Source organism: Nycticebus coucang, chromosome 3 (assembly GCF_027406575.1).
Source record: "Nycticebus coucang isolate mNycCou1 chromosome 3, mNycCou1.pri, whole genome shotgun sequence".
Classification (NCBI taxonomy): Eukaryota; Metazoa; Chordata; class Mammalia; order Primates; family Lorisidae; genus Nycticebus; species Nycticebus coucang.
This window is the reverse complement of record NC_069782.1, coordinates 144,869,278-144,882,505: the sequence shown is the minus strand read 5'-3', so window position 1 is coordinate 144,882,505 and position 13,228 is coordinate 144,869,278. Positions and strand designations below refer to the sequence as shown.

Below are 13,228 nucleotides of genomic sequence, written 5' to 3'. Positions count from 1 at the left end.
GTCATTGTGTGTGAAATGACACAGGACTGAAAACACGGGGCCATTGACAGGTTCTTCCTCAGGGTAGTTGCTGTGAGTACAGTGTCTGCAGCCATCGGCTGCTGCTTCCCCTGTCCTGTGTCTCTGACACGGCCAAACCTAGGGCAAAAAACGTGTCTATGATGAGCACTGCCCTATAGGTGACCGGCCACAGGGTGCTCCTCTTGGATCCATGCATACTTTCATGAGCCCATTCTTTGACCAGGTATTTACCAAACATTTCCTCTGTGCCAGTGCTCACCTGCCCCGCCTGGTGTCAGCAAGACTGTCAACAAAGTGAAAACACGATACAGGAAGTGACGGAGAGGACGAGTGGGCAGCAAGGCCGAAGCTGGCGCCCTGTGGACTAAGAGCCAGCGAGGGGCTCAGAGGAGATCCTTGAGATCACTGAGAATGGGTCAGAATAAGCCCTGGGGTCCCCAAGCTGCGAAGAGAGGGTGAGGGGCCATTTTATTAGAAAATGGCTTATGTTGACCCTAGACATCCACTCCCTTGCCCTAAAGAAAAAAACGAGAAATGCAGTTTTAAATGCAGTTATGAAAGCTTTAGGTAGAATACAGAAGGCGGTGTTGGGGGTGCTGTTGATGAGAAGATGTTCAGCATGCGAATGGGTTACTAAGAAGAGTTATGGATTTTCCTCCAAAGGGGGAATTACTGTCTAGTGGCAATGGAGTGATTTATTCTTTTGATGTATAACGCCGCAATTGCCTGGCTCCTGAGCAACAGTGATATTCTTAACGCCCTATTCAGGAACGAAGATATTAGGGATGAGTTGTTTGCTAAGCTCAAAGTCTCTGTTGACCTTAGAACAACTTACCTGGAAGAAAAATGACCCAGTGTATATTTACTATTGAATATAATTTTCCGTAGGAAGTCTGCAAGCTATTCAAGATTAATAGGGAATCCCCTATTTTCTTGTGTTTCTGTTTAAAGTTAGTTTGTGTGAGTGTGGGTTGTGAGCATTCAGAAATCTATTTGTCTTTCCCTTTCCCCAGCTCCTCCCCACTCAGCCCACTTGGAAACTGGGCTCCCTTAACTTACAGAAGGTAAATTAGCATTCTGCTCAGCAGAGCTTGGGGCTGATGTACCACCCTTGTGGGAACAGGGACAATGGGTGAGTTTTGCAAACTATTAAAGTCAAGAAAGCTTGTATAATTTTAATTTTTCATTTTCTGGGAATCCCCCCAAAAGCAAGGTTTGACAAAAGATGGCCAGGCAGCATTAGAAATAATTTCTAGAACTTGCCTATTTTTTTTTTTTTTTTGTAGAGACAGAGGCTTACTTTATGGCCCTCAGTAGAGTGCTGTGGCATTGCACAGCTCATAGCAACCTCCAACTCCTGGGCTTAAGCGATTCTCTTGCCTCAGCCTCCCGAGTAGCTGGGACTACAGGGAACTTACCTATTTTTGCCTAAGCTCAGTAGAGTTCAGTTTCTCTTGACCATAAACATCAAGATGCTAAGTTGTCTTACTTTCTGAAGGTCAGACAGCACCACCTTTAATGAAGACGGGCCTGATGGATCACATGTAGTGCCCTCAGTCTGTTTCAGGGGTGGGATTCTGTTGGCCTCTGAAAGGCATTGCTCTACTTAAAGGTGTTGAGGACTCACCAGAGAAATCTCTCTTTGGTCTTCATGGTGAGTCAGCCTGACATTAATCATGACTTTACTGACCATGTTCAGACTTTGAACGCGAAAGTCAGTGCCCTCAGGACAAGGCGTTTCATTTGCCAAGTTATTAGCAGATGAATTCTAAGGAAAATACCAGCATGGTTGTCTCTACTGTAGCACTTCATAAGGTCTCAAGGTCAGGGTGGACCTCCTGGGCTGGTCCAGAGCAGCAGGGAAGACACCAGCTCTGATGAGGTGCTGTCTTCATCTAAGAATTAGTGGTAATTGTTAACCAGTGCTAGGTGCCAGGTACAACTAACCCTCCCAGGGACATTTTGAGAGACTTAACAGTCTTTCAACCTGAGTACATTGAGCTTCAGAGAAGTTAAGGTAACTTCCCCAAAATGTTAGGTTAGTGGGTAGTTGAATTGGAAATTTAAGTCCTACTTCATCTTCAAATTCTGTATTAACCCCCCCCCCCAATACATTATTTTCTCATGGTGTTTTAGTTTTCTATTGTTGCTGTAACAAATGACCACAACCATGGTGGTTTCAAACAACACTGGTTCATTCTCACTCAGCTCTGTAGGTATGAAGTCTGATTCAGGTCTCACTGGGCTGGGATCAAGGGATAGGCAAGGCTGAGCTCTGCCCAGAGGCCCCAGCAGAGAAACCATTTCCTTGTCTTGCCCCACTGCTACTTCTGGGCTCATGGCCTCTTCCTCCATCTTCAAAACCAGCAAAGATCAGTTGAGTTTTTCTCACATCACATCACCCTGACTTTCTCATCTACCTCCCTCTTCTACTTTTGAGGACCCTGTGATTATGCTGGGCCCACCTGGATAATCCAGGATAAGCTCCCACCTCAACATCCATAACCATAGTCACATCTGCAAGGTCAATTTTGTCATGTGAAACAACTATTCTCAGGTGCCAGGGGTTCGACTATCGGTAAGTTTGGGGGGCAGGAGTATTCCATTTGTTAACAAGTAGTTTTCCTTCTAAGCATCTACCTTGTTTTTAATTTTTGTGATATCATGAACTAGTTATAGAACTAGTTACTTTACCCCTCTTCCCAGTGGCTGCTAGAAAGCTCAGAGCCAGATGTGTAGCTTATATCTAGCCAGGGGCTGGTGTGCATTTTGGACTAGCTGGAGCATTTCCTCCATCTTACATTTCTATGATTCCCAATTCCCTCCCTAATTTTTACATTTATTCTGCTGCATCACAGCTGTATCTGAATGCATTTCAGAATTCTTTCTGAAGCCCAAGGTTGCACATAAATAATTAAATGAAACCTTAGTAGGTGACCTTTGCTGCCCAGGGTTCCTGAGCAGTTGATGTGGAACTTCTTGGAATTCCGGAATTAATATAAGGCAACGTCTGGAATGCACTCTTGAAGATGGAGGTGTCTGCAGAACTCCACACGAAGTTAGCTTGCACCATGTTGGTCTGGAGTTTTAAGGCGTGGTTCTATGGTGAAAGATTGGTTGAACACATAGATTTCTATTTCTCCTTGTGGTACAAAGTTATAAAACTGATTTTGTAGTTGCCTGCAGGAATATAAAAGACTTAATTGGATAAAATTTACTCAATTTTTTTTTGCAGTTTTTTTTTTTTTTTTTGGCTGGGGCTGGTTTTGAACCTGCCACCTCTGGCATATGGGATCAGCACCCTTCTCCTTTGAGCCACAGGCGCTACCCAAAATTTACTCAACATTTTAACATGTTTGTCACCTGCAGTCATTCTAGCCCTGAGAACTTTGTGAGGGTATCCTCATCCAGAAAACTTCCGATTTCCTGCCTTCTTCAATTTCTTCCGTTGAAACAAGCACTGCCAAAGCTGAAGCTAGCTCTTCTGCACTAAGGGCTGTAGCATGGCGTGCGTAACACAAAACAACTTGATTTGACTTGGCGATGCAGCCTAGGGCTGTTTGGGATTTTTTTGTGCTCACTTTGCTACCTGTGGTTTGCTATGCTGTGACCCTCAGTTTGTGCATTGGGAGAAATTGGTTGAGGGTGGTGGCGTCCTGGCCAAAAGATAGGTCTGGGGCATCTGGTCAGAGCCTGCTGAATGTATTCCCTTGTCAAATCCCATGACTTGCTTTTCAAATTTACCTGGAGTAGCTGTCAAGCCCTGCCAGCCGCTGTGTCAGATGTTGACTGATGCTGTCGGTGTTCATGCAACATGGCTTCAGGAGGGATGCCAGAAGTGATTGGATGCCAACCTACACTATCCTTGGGGGGCTGCTGCAGGATGATATGCTCAGGAAGGCTAAGGAGGCATTGCCTCTCTGCCCTGCAGCCTGCCTTCGCGGACCCCTCCCCCGGGAGAAATACCCAAGCAGGATTCCTGGGCTGAAACAGTGTGGGGTTCCACCTGCAGTTCTGGGACTCCATTCTCAGTAGGTGAGGCTCAGGTGAAGGCCCAGTGGTTCAGGCTCAGAGCCCCATGACAGTGGCCTCCTGTGGCCTAACCCCTGGGCAAACTGCAAGGAGAAATTGTAGCAAGGAGAAACCTTGCAGCCAAGAGCTGGCAAGGAACCAGAAGAGCAGCAGTGATCAAGGGGGCCCTGGTGTCGGGGCCGCCTCCATATCAGGATGAGGCTGAGCAAGGATTCAGGGAAAACAGGCATTCATGTCTACTTGGCCACTGGGCCTTTCTGTCCCAGGAAATAAAGACATTAGGAAAGTGTCAAAGGCTTCTTGGACCTTGCTTTTTCCCAACAACGTAGCCACAGGCTGACTAAATTACCACAAATGCATCAATTGTTCAGGCTTTAATAATCTCACTAGGAAAAAGAAAGACCAAAAAAATCTTACCGTGAATGGAAAGCCATGGTAAGGAGCTGATGCAGCAGACGTGCAGAGCTTTGCACATCTGCGCCTGGGATGTGCCGATCTTCCCCAGGGCCTTTGCATCTCCGTAGTCACTCCCTGGCTACAGAAGATCTGGACCTCGCTTCCAGGCAAATGCTAGGTCTTCCTTTGCTCTGGGAAGCCAGAATGCAAGCCACACACTGAGGAATAGTGACACAAAAACACTCTCTGCAAATGTATTTAATATAGGCCCTGATTTCCTGAAGGATGCTTTCCAGATGTGCGCTTCAGTAGACTGTGGAAGATAAGGGCTAAGGTAATTTTCTGAACACAGAAAGAGGAAAAATCTGTTTTATGTCACCAGGCTAGACAATTACCATTCCAGTGTTCTAGCTTCGTCATCCTCAGCCTAATATTAGCAGCATGTTTTTCAAATTGTTTTAATTCTGCATGAGATATTAGTGGTATTCACAAACAATTTCAAATTGTTTTAATTCTGCATGAGATATTAGTGGTATTAACAAACTTGCTGATAGGTAGTAGTTTAAAAAATATCTTTTTGCTCTCAGCCATTTGGGAAAAGTGCTTTTACTCTATGAGTTCACATGACTGAGAGGTTTTAAGTAATATATCTTAGGTTCCTGGCATGAATTTCTCAAATTTTTTGTGGTCAAAGTTGATGCTCCTAGTTACGCAGATACAGTGTAAGTATATAACAGACTCCGATACAGCGTATGTTTTTCTATGTTGAACTTTCTGTGTGTTTCTGTGGCAAGGGCTTAATGTTAGCATGAGCCGGGAATTGCAGAGAAAAATTTTAAAGTAAAATTTTATTGGGCAGCTGGTGTGTTCTGGGGTCTAGGTGAGGAGTTTTATATAATTGTCTTTTAAATCTCACAGAAACCATTTAGAGTGACTGTATGTAGGACTGGCCCCATTTTCCAGGTGAAGAAACTGAGGCTTGAAGAAGTTAAATAACTTGCTAAGGTGTAAGACAGTGTTTTTACACTTTTTTATCTCATGGCACACTTAAACGTGTAGTTAAACTTCCATGGCACACTTAAATTATGTTGATCAAAAAAATAGTAGAAAGAATATACTTACTGTGTTCTGAACTCCTTTCTAAAATAATTTAATATAATTTAAAATTTGTGGGGCACACGTAAGATCCCATCACCTCACACCAGTGTGCACTGGGTGAAGATCCCTGGTATAAGAGTTTAAAAGGTGGAGCTGGGATTAGAAACAGGTGCGGGTTTCTTCCAAGCCTGTGAACCTTCTTGTCTGTCCTACTTCGTTTCATCTGGTTGGCCTATTGAGAAAATTATCTGAACCAAAAACCAAGCCTTTGAAACCCTAATATCTGCTTTGTGTTCAGAAAATCACGAATTCCAGTGATTTCTTGCACAGGTAGATTAATCGAGGGATCCGGTCCCACAGTTCTGGGTTTCTGCTGGGTAGTCGAGTCCTATAGTCCTGTACAGGTGGTATCCAGAAGCCCCCCTTCCTAAAGGGTGGCCCAATTCACTAAAAATGGACCAACCTCATGTGCAGGTGTTTGTCCCATCTGCATCCTCTGGCCTCAGCTCTGCTCTTGCCTTATGTTCAGAGTGTCCACTGAACCTCTAAAGCCAGTAGAACATGAGGAAGATGTCTCTAAAGAACAGTGGAGGCCATGATGGCAAGGGACAGCAAGTATACCCTTAATAACTTAATAAAATCCCAGGGAACTGGAAGTCAGGCAGCCCGCACACATCTCCCCTTGAGCACTGTTACAGGCAGTTGGCAGGGCCTCTTCCATTGAATGCCATCTGCAGCCACCCGCCATGTGACTCAGAGCAGGTGCTTCACCACTTTGGCTCTTGGCTGTCTTGCAGGTGAGATGAATGAGGGTTCCACTAGAAATGTCTTATTCGCTAAGCTCAAAGGAAACCAAATCCCTTGATGCTAACACCATGGGAAATGGCAGAATGAAATATGGTAAGAGTAATAATGCTTTAAAAACAGATGTTTCCCCACCCTACCCCACCCCCAGGTAGCCTTGACTGCCCCATAGAATATATTCCTGAGGTGGTAGGGAAATCCAAGATTTAAGAAATGAAGCAAAATACTCAGGAACTCTGGTTAATTTGTGTCAGGGTCTCATTCAAGATCTCAAGATTCTTACCCCAGAGCTCATTGCACCAACCACACGGCTGTGTCCAAGTATGAGATTGGCCCTGGAAAAACATTTAAAGGATTATGATAATCCAGGATAAATTAAATTGGGCATGACTGGTATGTTTTTTACGTGTTCTCTGTAACACTACAGTCCCAAAACTGTTACAGAAAAAGAAGGTAAATAACTTTACCCCACTGTCAGAAGACCATCTGCTGTTTGAGACAACTATCCTAGATATTATCATTATAATCATTTTTCTATTTCCACTTAGCAGCATGCTTCCTTTAATACGATCTTTTGCTCATAAACCGCTGTTACTGTAGATTTCCTCAGGCCATGGTGGTATTTGCCTCCCTTTTCTTCCTCTTTCGGGGGGGAGATTCTCTCTTCCTGAGGGGACACATTTCTACATTAGCGCCTATTCATTTCCTTTTCATTTTCTCAGAGAAAAAAACAGTCAGAGCTCATCATTGCTGTAGTCATGGAGATTTCACATCTCCAGAAGAAATCCAGTTGTGGGGTTTTGTGTTAATCCCGTACTGGACATTTAAGCTTCTTTGTTAGGGTCAGAGCAGCCCCGGGGAAGGAAGCCACAGAGACCGATTACAGCGTGATTCCCGCACAGGTGGGCAGGGGAATGTGTGCAGAAGGGGCTGTCCTGGGGGCGCCGGAGCTGTGCATACAGTCGGTGCTCAGGTGGGAGTTGGGGACTGGGCAGACAGAGAAAACAGAGCTCTGACAATCAGCTACGTTCTTGGCTGCTTGTAATACCATGAACTCTACATGGCCATGACCAAGCTCACTCTCTTCCTTGCAAACCCGTCCTCCCCTCTTTTCTGTGAGAGCCCCACTATCTGTGAGTGACCACGTCCTGATTGTACTCTTCCTTTCTAAAGTCTTGACTTCCATTTATTGATGCCCATGTTTCATTCTTCTTCCCCTGTGGCCCTCGCTCCTTTTCTCCGGCTCCCGGCGGCAGCCTCCTAGGAACCCTCCCTCTCCTCAGTGGGGGTGGAGTAGGTCTCGAGCAAACCTTTGATGAACAGCTGAGAGACCAAAGGGTCTTCTGAATATGCAAATCTGACCATGTTACTTCTTTGTTTAAAATCCTTCAATGGCTCCCACTGCTTTTACGATAAAGTCCAAACTCTTAGGTCATTCAAGGTTTTTTGCAACCTCACCAGCACCATCTCCAGTCACTCCCCATTTGCACCATGTGATCCAGCCAGGTTGGGTAAGTGACGGGCAATGTTCTGAGGACGCATGTGTCAAGTGTAGAGGTTGAGATCTATCTCCAGCTCTGCAGTCAGATTGAAATGTGGTCACACTTAGCTCCCTTACAGAGCTCTACAACCTGCAGAGCTCTCTGTGCCTCAGTTTCCTCATTGATAAAATGGGCCTGATGCTATCACTTCATGAAGACTCAATATGTGAACACGTGTCAGGCAGTTAACTCAGTGCCTGGCGCACACGAACACGCCGTAGTTAGTATCCTGGGATCACTGCGAGTGTGATTAGCTTATACACCTATGCCACTTCATTCTGTCTGGAATACCCTCCTTCACTACCCGGTTTTCAATGTCCCAATATTACAGCCTCTCTGAAACCAGCTTCTCTAGCTATGTAGTTATGGTGTAGATATGGTGTTAAAAATGTAAGTTTGAGGTGGCACCCATAGCACAGTGGTTACGGCACCGGCACATATACCAGAGCTGGCAGGTTTGAACCCACCCTGGGCCTGCCAAACAACAGTAACAACTGCAACAAAAAAATAGTTGGGCGTTGTGGCCAGTGCCTGTAGTCTCAGCTACTTGAGAGGCTGAGGCCAGAGAATCACTTAAGCCCAAGAGTTTGAGGTTGCCGTGAGCTGTGACACCACGGCCCTGTACTCATGGTGACAGCTTGAGACTCTGTCTCAAAAAAAGAAAAAAGTAAGTTAGAGTCAGAATGTGTGGTTTTACATCCTGGTTCTGCTATTTTTCTCTGGTCTAACCTTACTAAACTTCAGTTTCCTTATCTGTAAAATTAGTATAATGAAACAATAGCACTTACCTCATTAGTGTTGTCAGAAAATAATATAATGTGTGTAAAAATCTGCCTAGCATGTATGGAACACGGCATATATTATTTTTGTTAGCAGCCATCCATTCTTATCTTTTATCAAGAACAAAGTGCTGATTTATTATAATCTTTTTACTTGTTTCTCTTGGCATCTAGACCACAGGTTATGTCAGTTGAAGGACAGAGTCTTTTTCAGCGTTATTTCATAGCACTTGATGCTTCATTCAGTCAATGGGATAGGCAGGAATTCAGCAGCTCCACCAATAAGTGTGATGCCTTCCACATATTACCGTAAGGAATTTTAGAGAGAGGATGTGATGGTAAGATAAGGAGAGGTTGAAAAGGAAGAATGTTTTAATGGCAGGATATGGGGACAGTTTTCCTTCTGTGTAGGTTAGCTGGTGCTGAACCACTTTATTTGGCACAAAGGCAATCAAGGTCGGGAGAGGAAGCTTGACCCAGAAGCGCTGGAACTCAGCTCTCCAGACCCCACACACATTTTATCAGTAGGATTTACTACTCCATACTGATTCTTAAATAGAATTGTGCTGGTAAATATCGAACAACCTAAAGCCCCGATTTTTAGTGTTTGCTGATTACTGTGGTGTAAATACTCCCACCATGGCCACTTCCAAGCCACCACCATGCTGTTAACCAATGCACAAAATTCCTGAAATTGCACCAGTCAGCCAGCAGGGAGCTGGCCATGGCACAACACCACATAAACTCCTAACTTCAGTTTTTCCATCTGTAAAATGTGAATCCTATAATGTTGAGCATCCTGTCCCCAAGTCTAAATGTCAGAGGAAAGGTAGGCTGAATGCAACAGAACCGTGGAAATATTCGTGTTTTAACAATGCTGCCTGTGCTCGATCTTATATTGAAACTCTCTTCCTATCCACAAGGGCTGTGTCTGACATAGGGCCAATGATCTTCTTTTGAAAATCAGCCTGTCCGGAGCTCTGCTCAGAGCAGTATATTTTGTTTTATCCTCCCAATCAGGGCTGTGTTTTCTGCAGCAGACTGACTCAATTAGCCTTTCATTCCAGAGTCCAATTGTGAGTCAATTTTGAGGTTGTTAAGCAAAATGAGTCTGGTGGCATCAGCTCTGTGCTGAAGGACAGTAATCCTCATCGCAGTGTTGTTCAGTTAATAGTCTACTGGAGAGACTAGAAGAAACAGGAGACCCAGAGACAGAACAACCTCCCATCCATCACCAGGGGACAGGCCGGGAGCAGGGGGCTGCCAGGTCAGAGAGCTGTTCAGCGGCCAGGTTGTGTGCTGCACCAGAGCCCCAGCTGCCTGGACTGTAGTTGGCCTTTGCAAAGTTAGAAACCCAGTGCTGCTAGATCATTAACTTTCATGACCAGGAAAATTCTTTTGAAATTAACGCTCCGTCCAAGCTGGATGCCATTGGAGCCAGTTGAGTAAGCCCAAGTCACATTTAGGGATTTCTCCTGAAAAATAAATCCTTTAACCAGGCTACAAAAAATAGGCAGGTTTTATATCTTTCAGTGCATTCAATTAAAGTCAGGAAACGCCAGCGAGGCATGGACCATGCTTGAGACCCAGGCGCACGCACGACTGGCCGTGCACCAGCCTCATCTTAGGATTTTGCCAAGGCACTTAGCTCCAGCACATGGCCCTGCTTGGGAAACCGTATAAAGGGCCTCTCTGAGGAGTGTCAGGTGCTGTGCAAAAAAAATAAGTCAGACCTCCAGCATGTGCCCCCGGGATTCGCTGTGATGGAGCCAGGCATGCCGGACATGTGGGGTGCACCAGATGGGCATGGACAGGGAGGCGCGACAAGCCTGTTAACAAGGGTTCAAGGAGAGAACCAACCCCACGCGAGCACCATGCAGTCTTGGCAGAAGGGTCAGAGTCCTGTGGATTTAGATAATTTCATCAAGCCTTTTGATGCCCCTTCTAGTTAAAACCATAGGCGAGGGGCACACAGTATGCTTCCTGCTGGGCACCTACAAACCTTTGTGATCCGTGGGCATCTAACCCGGTGTGGTCTGCACATCCCTGGCTTGTTTGTATCGTAGAGTATGCTAAGTAGATACAGTTTCTTGGATGGAAAGACGTTAAAAACAGCTCTCAACGTTAAAAACAGTTGTCAGCAGCCAACTCCAGGGAGAGCTAAAGACAAAAGAAACCCAAGAAGCCCTCCCATTGTCTCCCATAATTGCCAGATAATTTAAATTCCTGGGAGGTTCCTTGTGTTCTTCCATAGAAACTGAACAGTTGTCTGCTGAGATGACCTCAGAGGGGGCCCAGCTTTCATTCAGTATTTCTCCAACAATATCCTCTTCAGACTGAAAAACAGCCAGTTGGGCACAAAAAGCCCTCTTTCTGCCCCCAAATGATGTGTCTGTAGCTTCTCTGCATTTGTGGGTCTCTGCAGCTTCATTACCATCCGAGGCAGGGAAAGGGGGCTGTGAGGGCCCCTGGAGAGTTTCCAAAGAGCAGACAGATCAGTGGACCCTCCAGGCGCGGCCTCTGACTGTGGGCCCTCTGTGCCTGGAGTGAGCCTCACCTGTCCCCTGTCCCTCTTGCCTGCCCCTTCCAAGAGGCCTTAGTGTCACTGGGCTGGAATAAATCTCTGCCCCCAGGCTGGTGGATGAGAGGTGACTTACAAGACAGATACATACATTCTTAAAGCCGCTAGGAATTGTGGGAGCAGATGGGCTGTAGGATCTTATTTGGATGCCAGGGACATGTTTCTGTAGAAAGTAAATATTTTCCCAGTGTGGATCTCCGGTGAGTGTGTGGAGAGGCATGTTTCCTAAAGATGCAAATAAGCCTAGTCAGAAATAAATATTGAATGGAAACTTCAAAGCCTCTGGATTTCTCCAGTTAGAGGCCCTGAAGACTTCTCCTCAAATAAGCAGACACAGCAGGTGGGTAAGGACAGTTGGGGGTTGTATTGGAAAAGATGCCAACATTTGAGTAGTTCATGTTTACATATATATAAAGAGAGAGAGAGACAGAGAGCGTGCAAAGGGGCATAGCAACAAAGGAATAAAGACAAGTTACGTTTGTCCAGAGGCTTAGGATATTTTAAAGCACACCTTCTTCCCCCTTTCTTCCTGTTTTAGATCTCGCCTTGCAGATTTTTTTACCAACTGCCAACCAGAGTCAAGGTCCGTCAGCAGCTGTCTAAAGGAAAACTATGCCGACTGCCTGCTTGCCTACTCAGGGCTTATTGGTAAGATCCGGAAGAAGTGGGATGGAAGAGCAGCCTGGTTTACAGGCACTCACGCGCTTTCCACCGTGGCCTGCTGATGTCTGCAGAAGTGAAAATCTCCCAGTAGCCCTGTGTGCTGGGGTTTTGATGTTAGTCCTTTAGGACTTGCCTGTAAGAAAGAAAGGAAAAAAAAAGAGGATAATGGATGCGTGAAAGGCAGAGGCAGGAAGTGGGGATTATTAAGGAGCAGAGAAGCTACAAGCCCTGAGACGGGTGAGGCCTGTCGGTTGGGGAACTGACCACGCAGAACAGAAGGAAGGAAAAAGCCTGGTTATGGAAGAGGAGAGCAAGTCAAACAAAGTTAATTGAATTAGGGAACTTCAGAGAAAGGGAAGTTATTCGGTCTAGGGAAATCAAAAAGGCTGTTTCCCAGAAATGGCCCTTTGGAAATAAAACCCCTAAATACGGGAGTTCTGCTTGACATTAATGTTCTTGGTAATTCAGCTCCCGGTGTGCAGGGGATGATTTAGGCTACGTTTTTTCCCTAAAAACAGACACAACAGAAATAGTATTTTCAAGACCTGAGGCTTTATAGGAACCATGTTCTCAGCATTCAGAGCAGTGCAATTAAACAAGGCGCCCGCAAGTTGGCAGGCAGCCAGGAGTGAGGTGAACCTGTGCCCCTGGACAAACAGGGCTGGCCGCAGGAGAGGCAGGTGTCCCAGGGGCCAGGCCCAACAGAAGCTTGGTGGCAGGGCTCCCTGCAAGGGGCATGTGAGAGGGAGCGTGCGGGAAAGCCTGTGGAGGGGTGAGGGAGGTCATAGTTGTCACAGTTGTCAGAAGCTCAATGGCTAAGGTAGGGTGTGCATTCCTGCCAAGTGTCTATGTCAGGGTCACACACATCACCAGGAAGACCCTCCCCAAAGAATGACAGCACAGTCTAAATTCCTTCTCACCTGAGCATCCTTAGCAGGAGGCTTTGGGAAAATCAGCGATGATACTTAATGCAGGGATATTGCAGGTACCTGACACACTCTGCATCCAACAATTTTTTTTTTTTTTAAAGGGATAAAAAGAGTACTTGTGCTCCCTTGGGCAATATTTTCCCCCAGTTACCCAGTAATTTTCCATTTTTGTTGTTCTGGCTAATACGTGTACTTTCTTTAAGTCAATACTCCACATTTGCATTCACTAACTTCTTAAATATGTTAACCTCTGCTAGGGATTACTCATCCACTATGGAATTAAAGAGACAACAAAAGTAATTACGGCATATTCATTGTCAAAAAAATCTCACCTAACGTGCACAATGTGAGGGTGTTCATCCCCCCCACCCACGGGAAGGGCTC

The 13,228-nt window shown here is 45.6% G+C and overlaps 1 protein-coding gene across 5 annotated transcripts in view; it reads left to right on the top strand.

Annotated features, from left to right (window-relative positions):
* Positions 1-13,228, top strand: part of GFRA1 (GDNF family receptor alpha 1) — a 227,457-nt gene that overhangs the window by 171,201 nt on the left and 43,028 nt on the right. For all 5 annotated transcript variants that reach the window (XM_053583942.1, XM_053583944.1, XM_053583940.1 and 2 more), the window contains one exon: positions 11,791-11,900. In XM_053583942.1, coding sequence (XP_053439917.1) covers positions 11,791-11,900 — 110 coding nt within the window. The remainder of the gene's footprint in view (positions 1-11,790; positions 11,901-13,228) is intronic.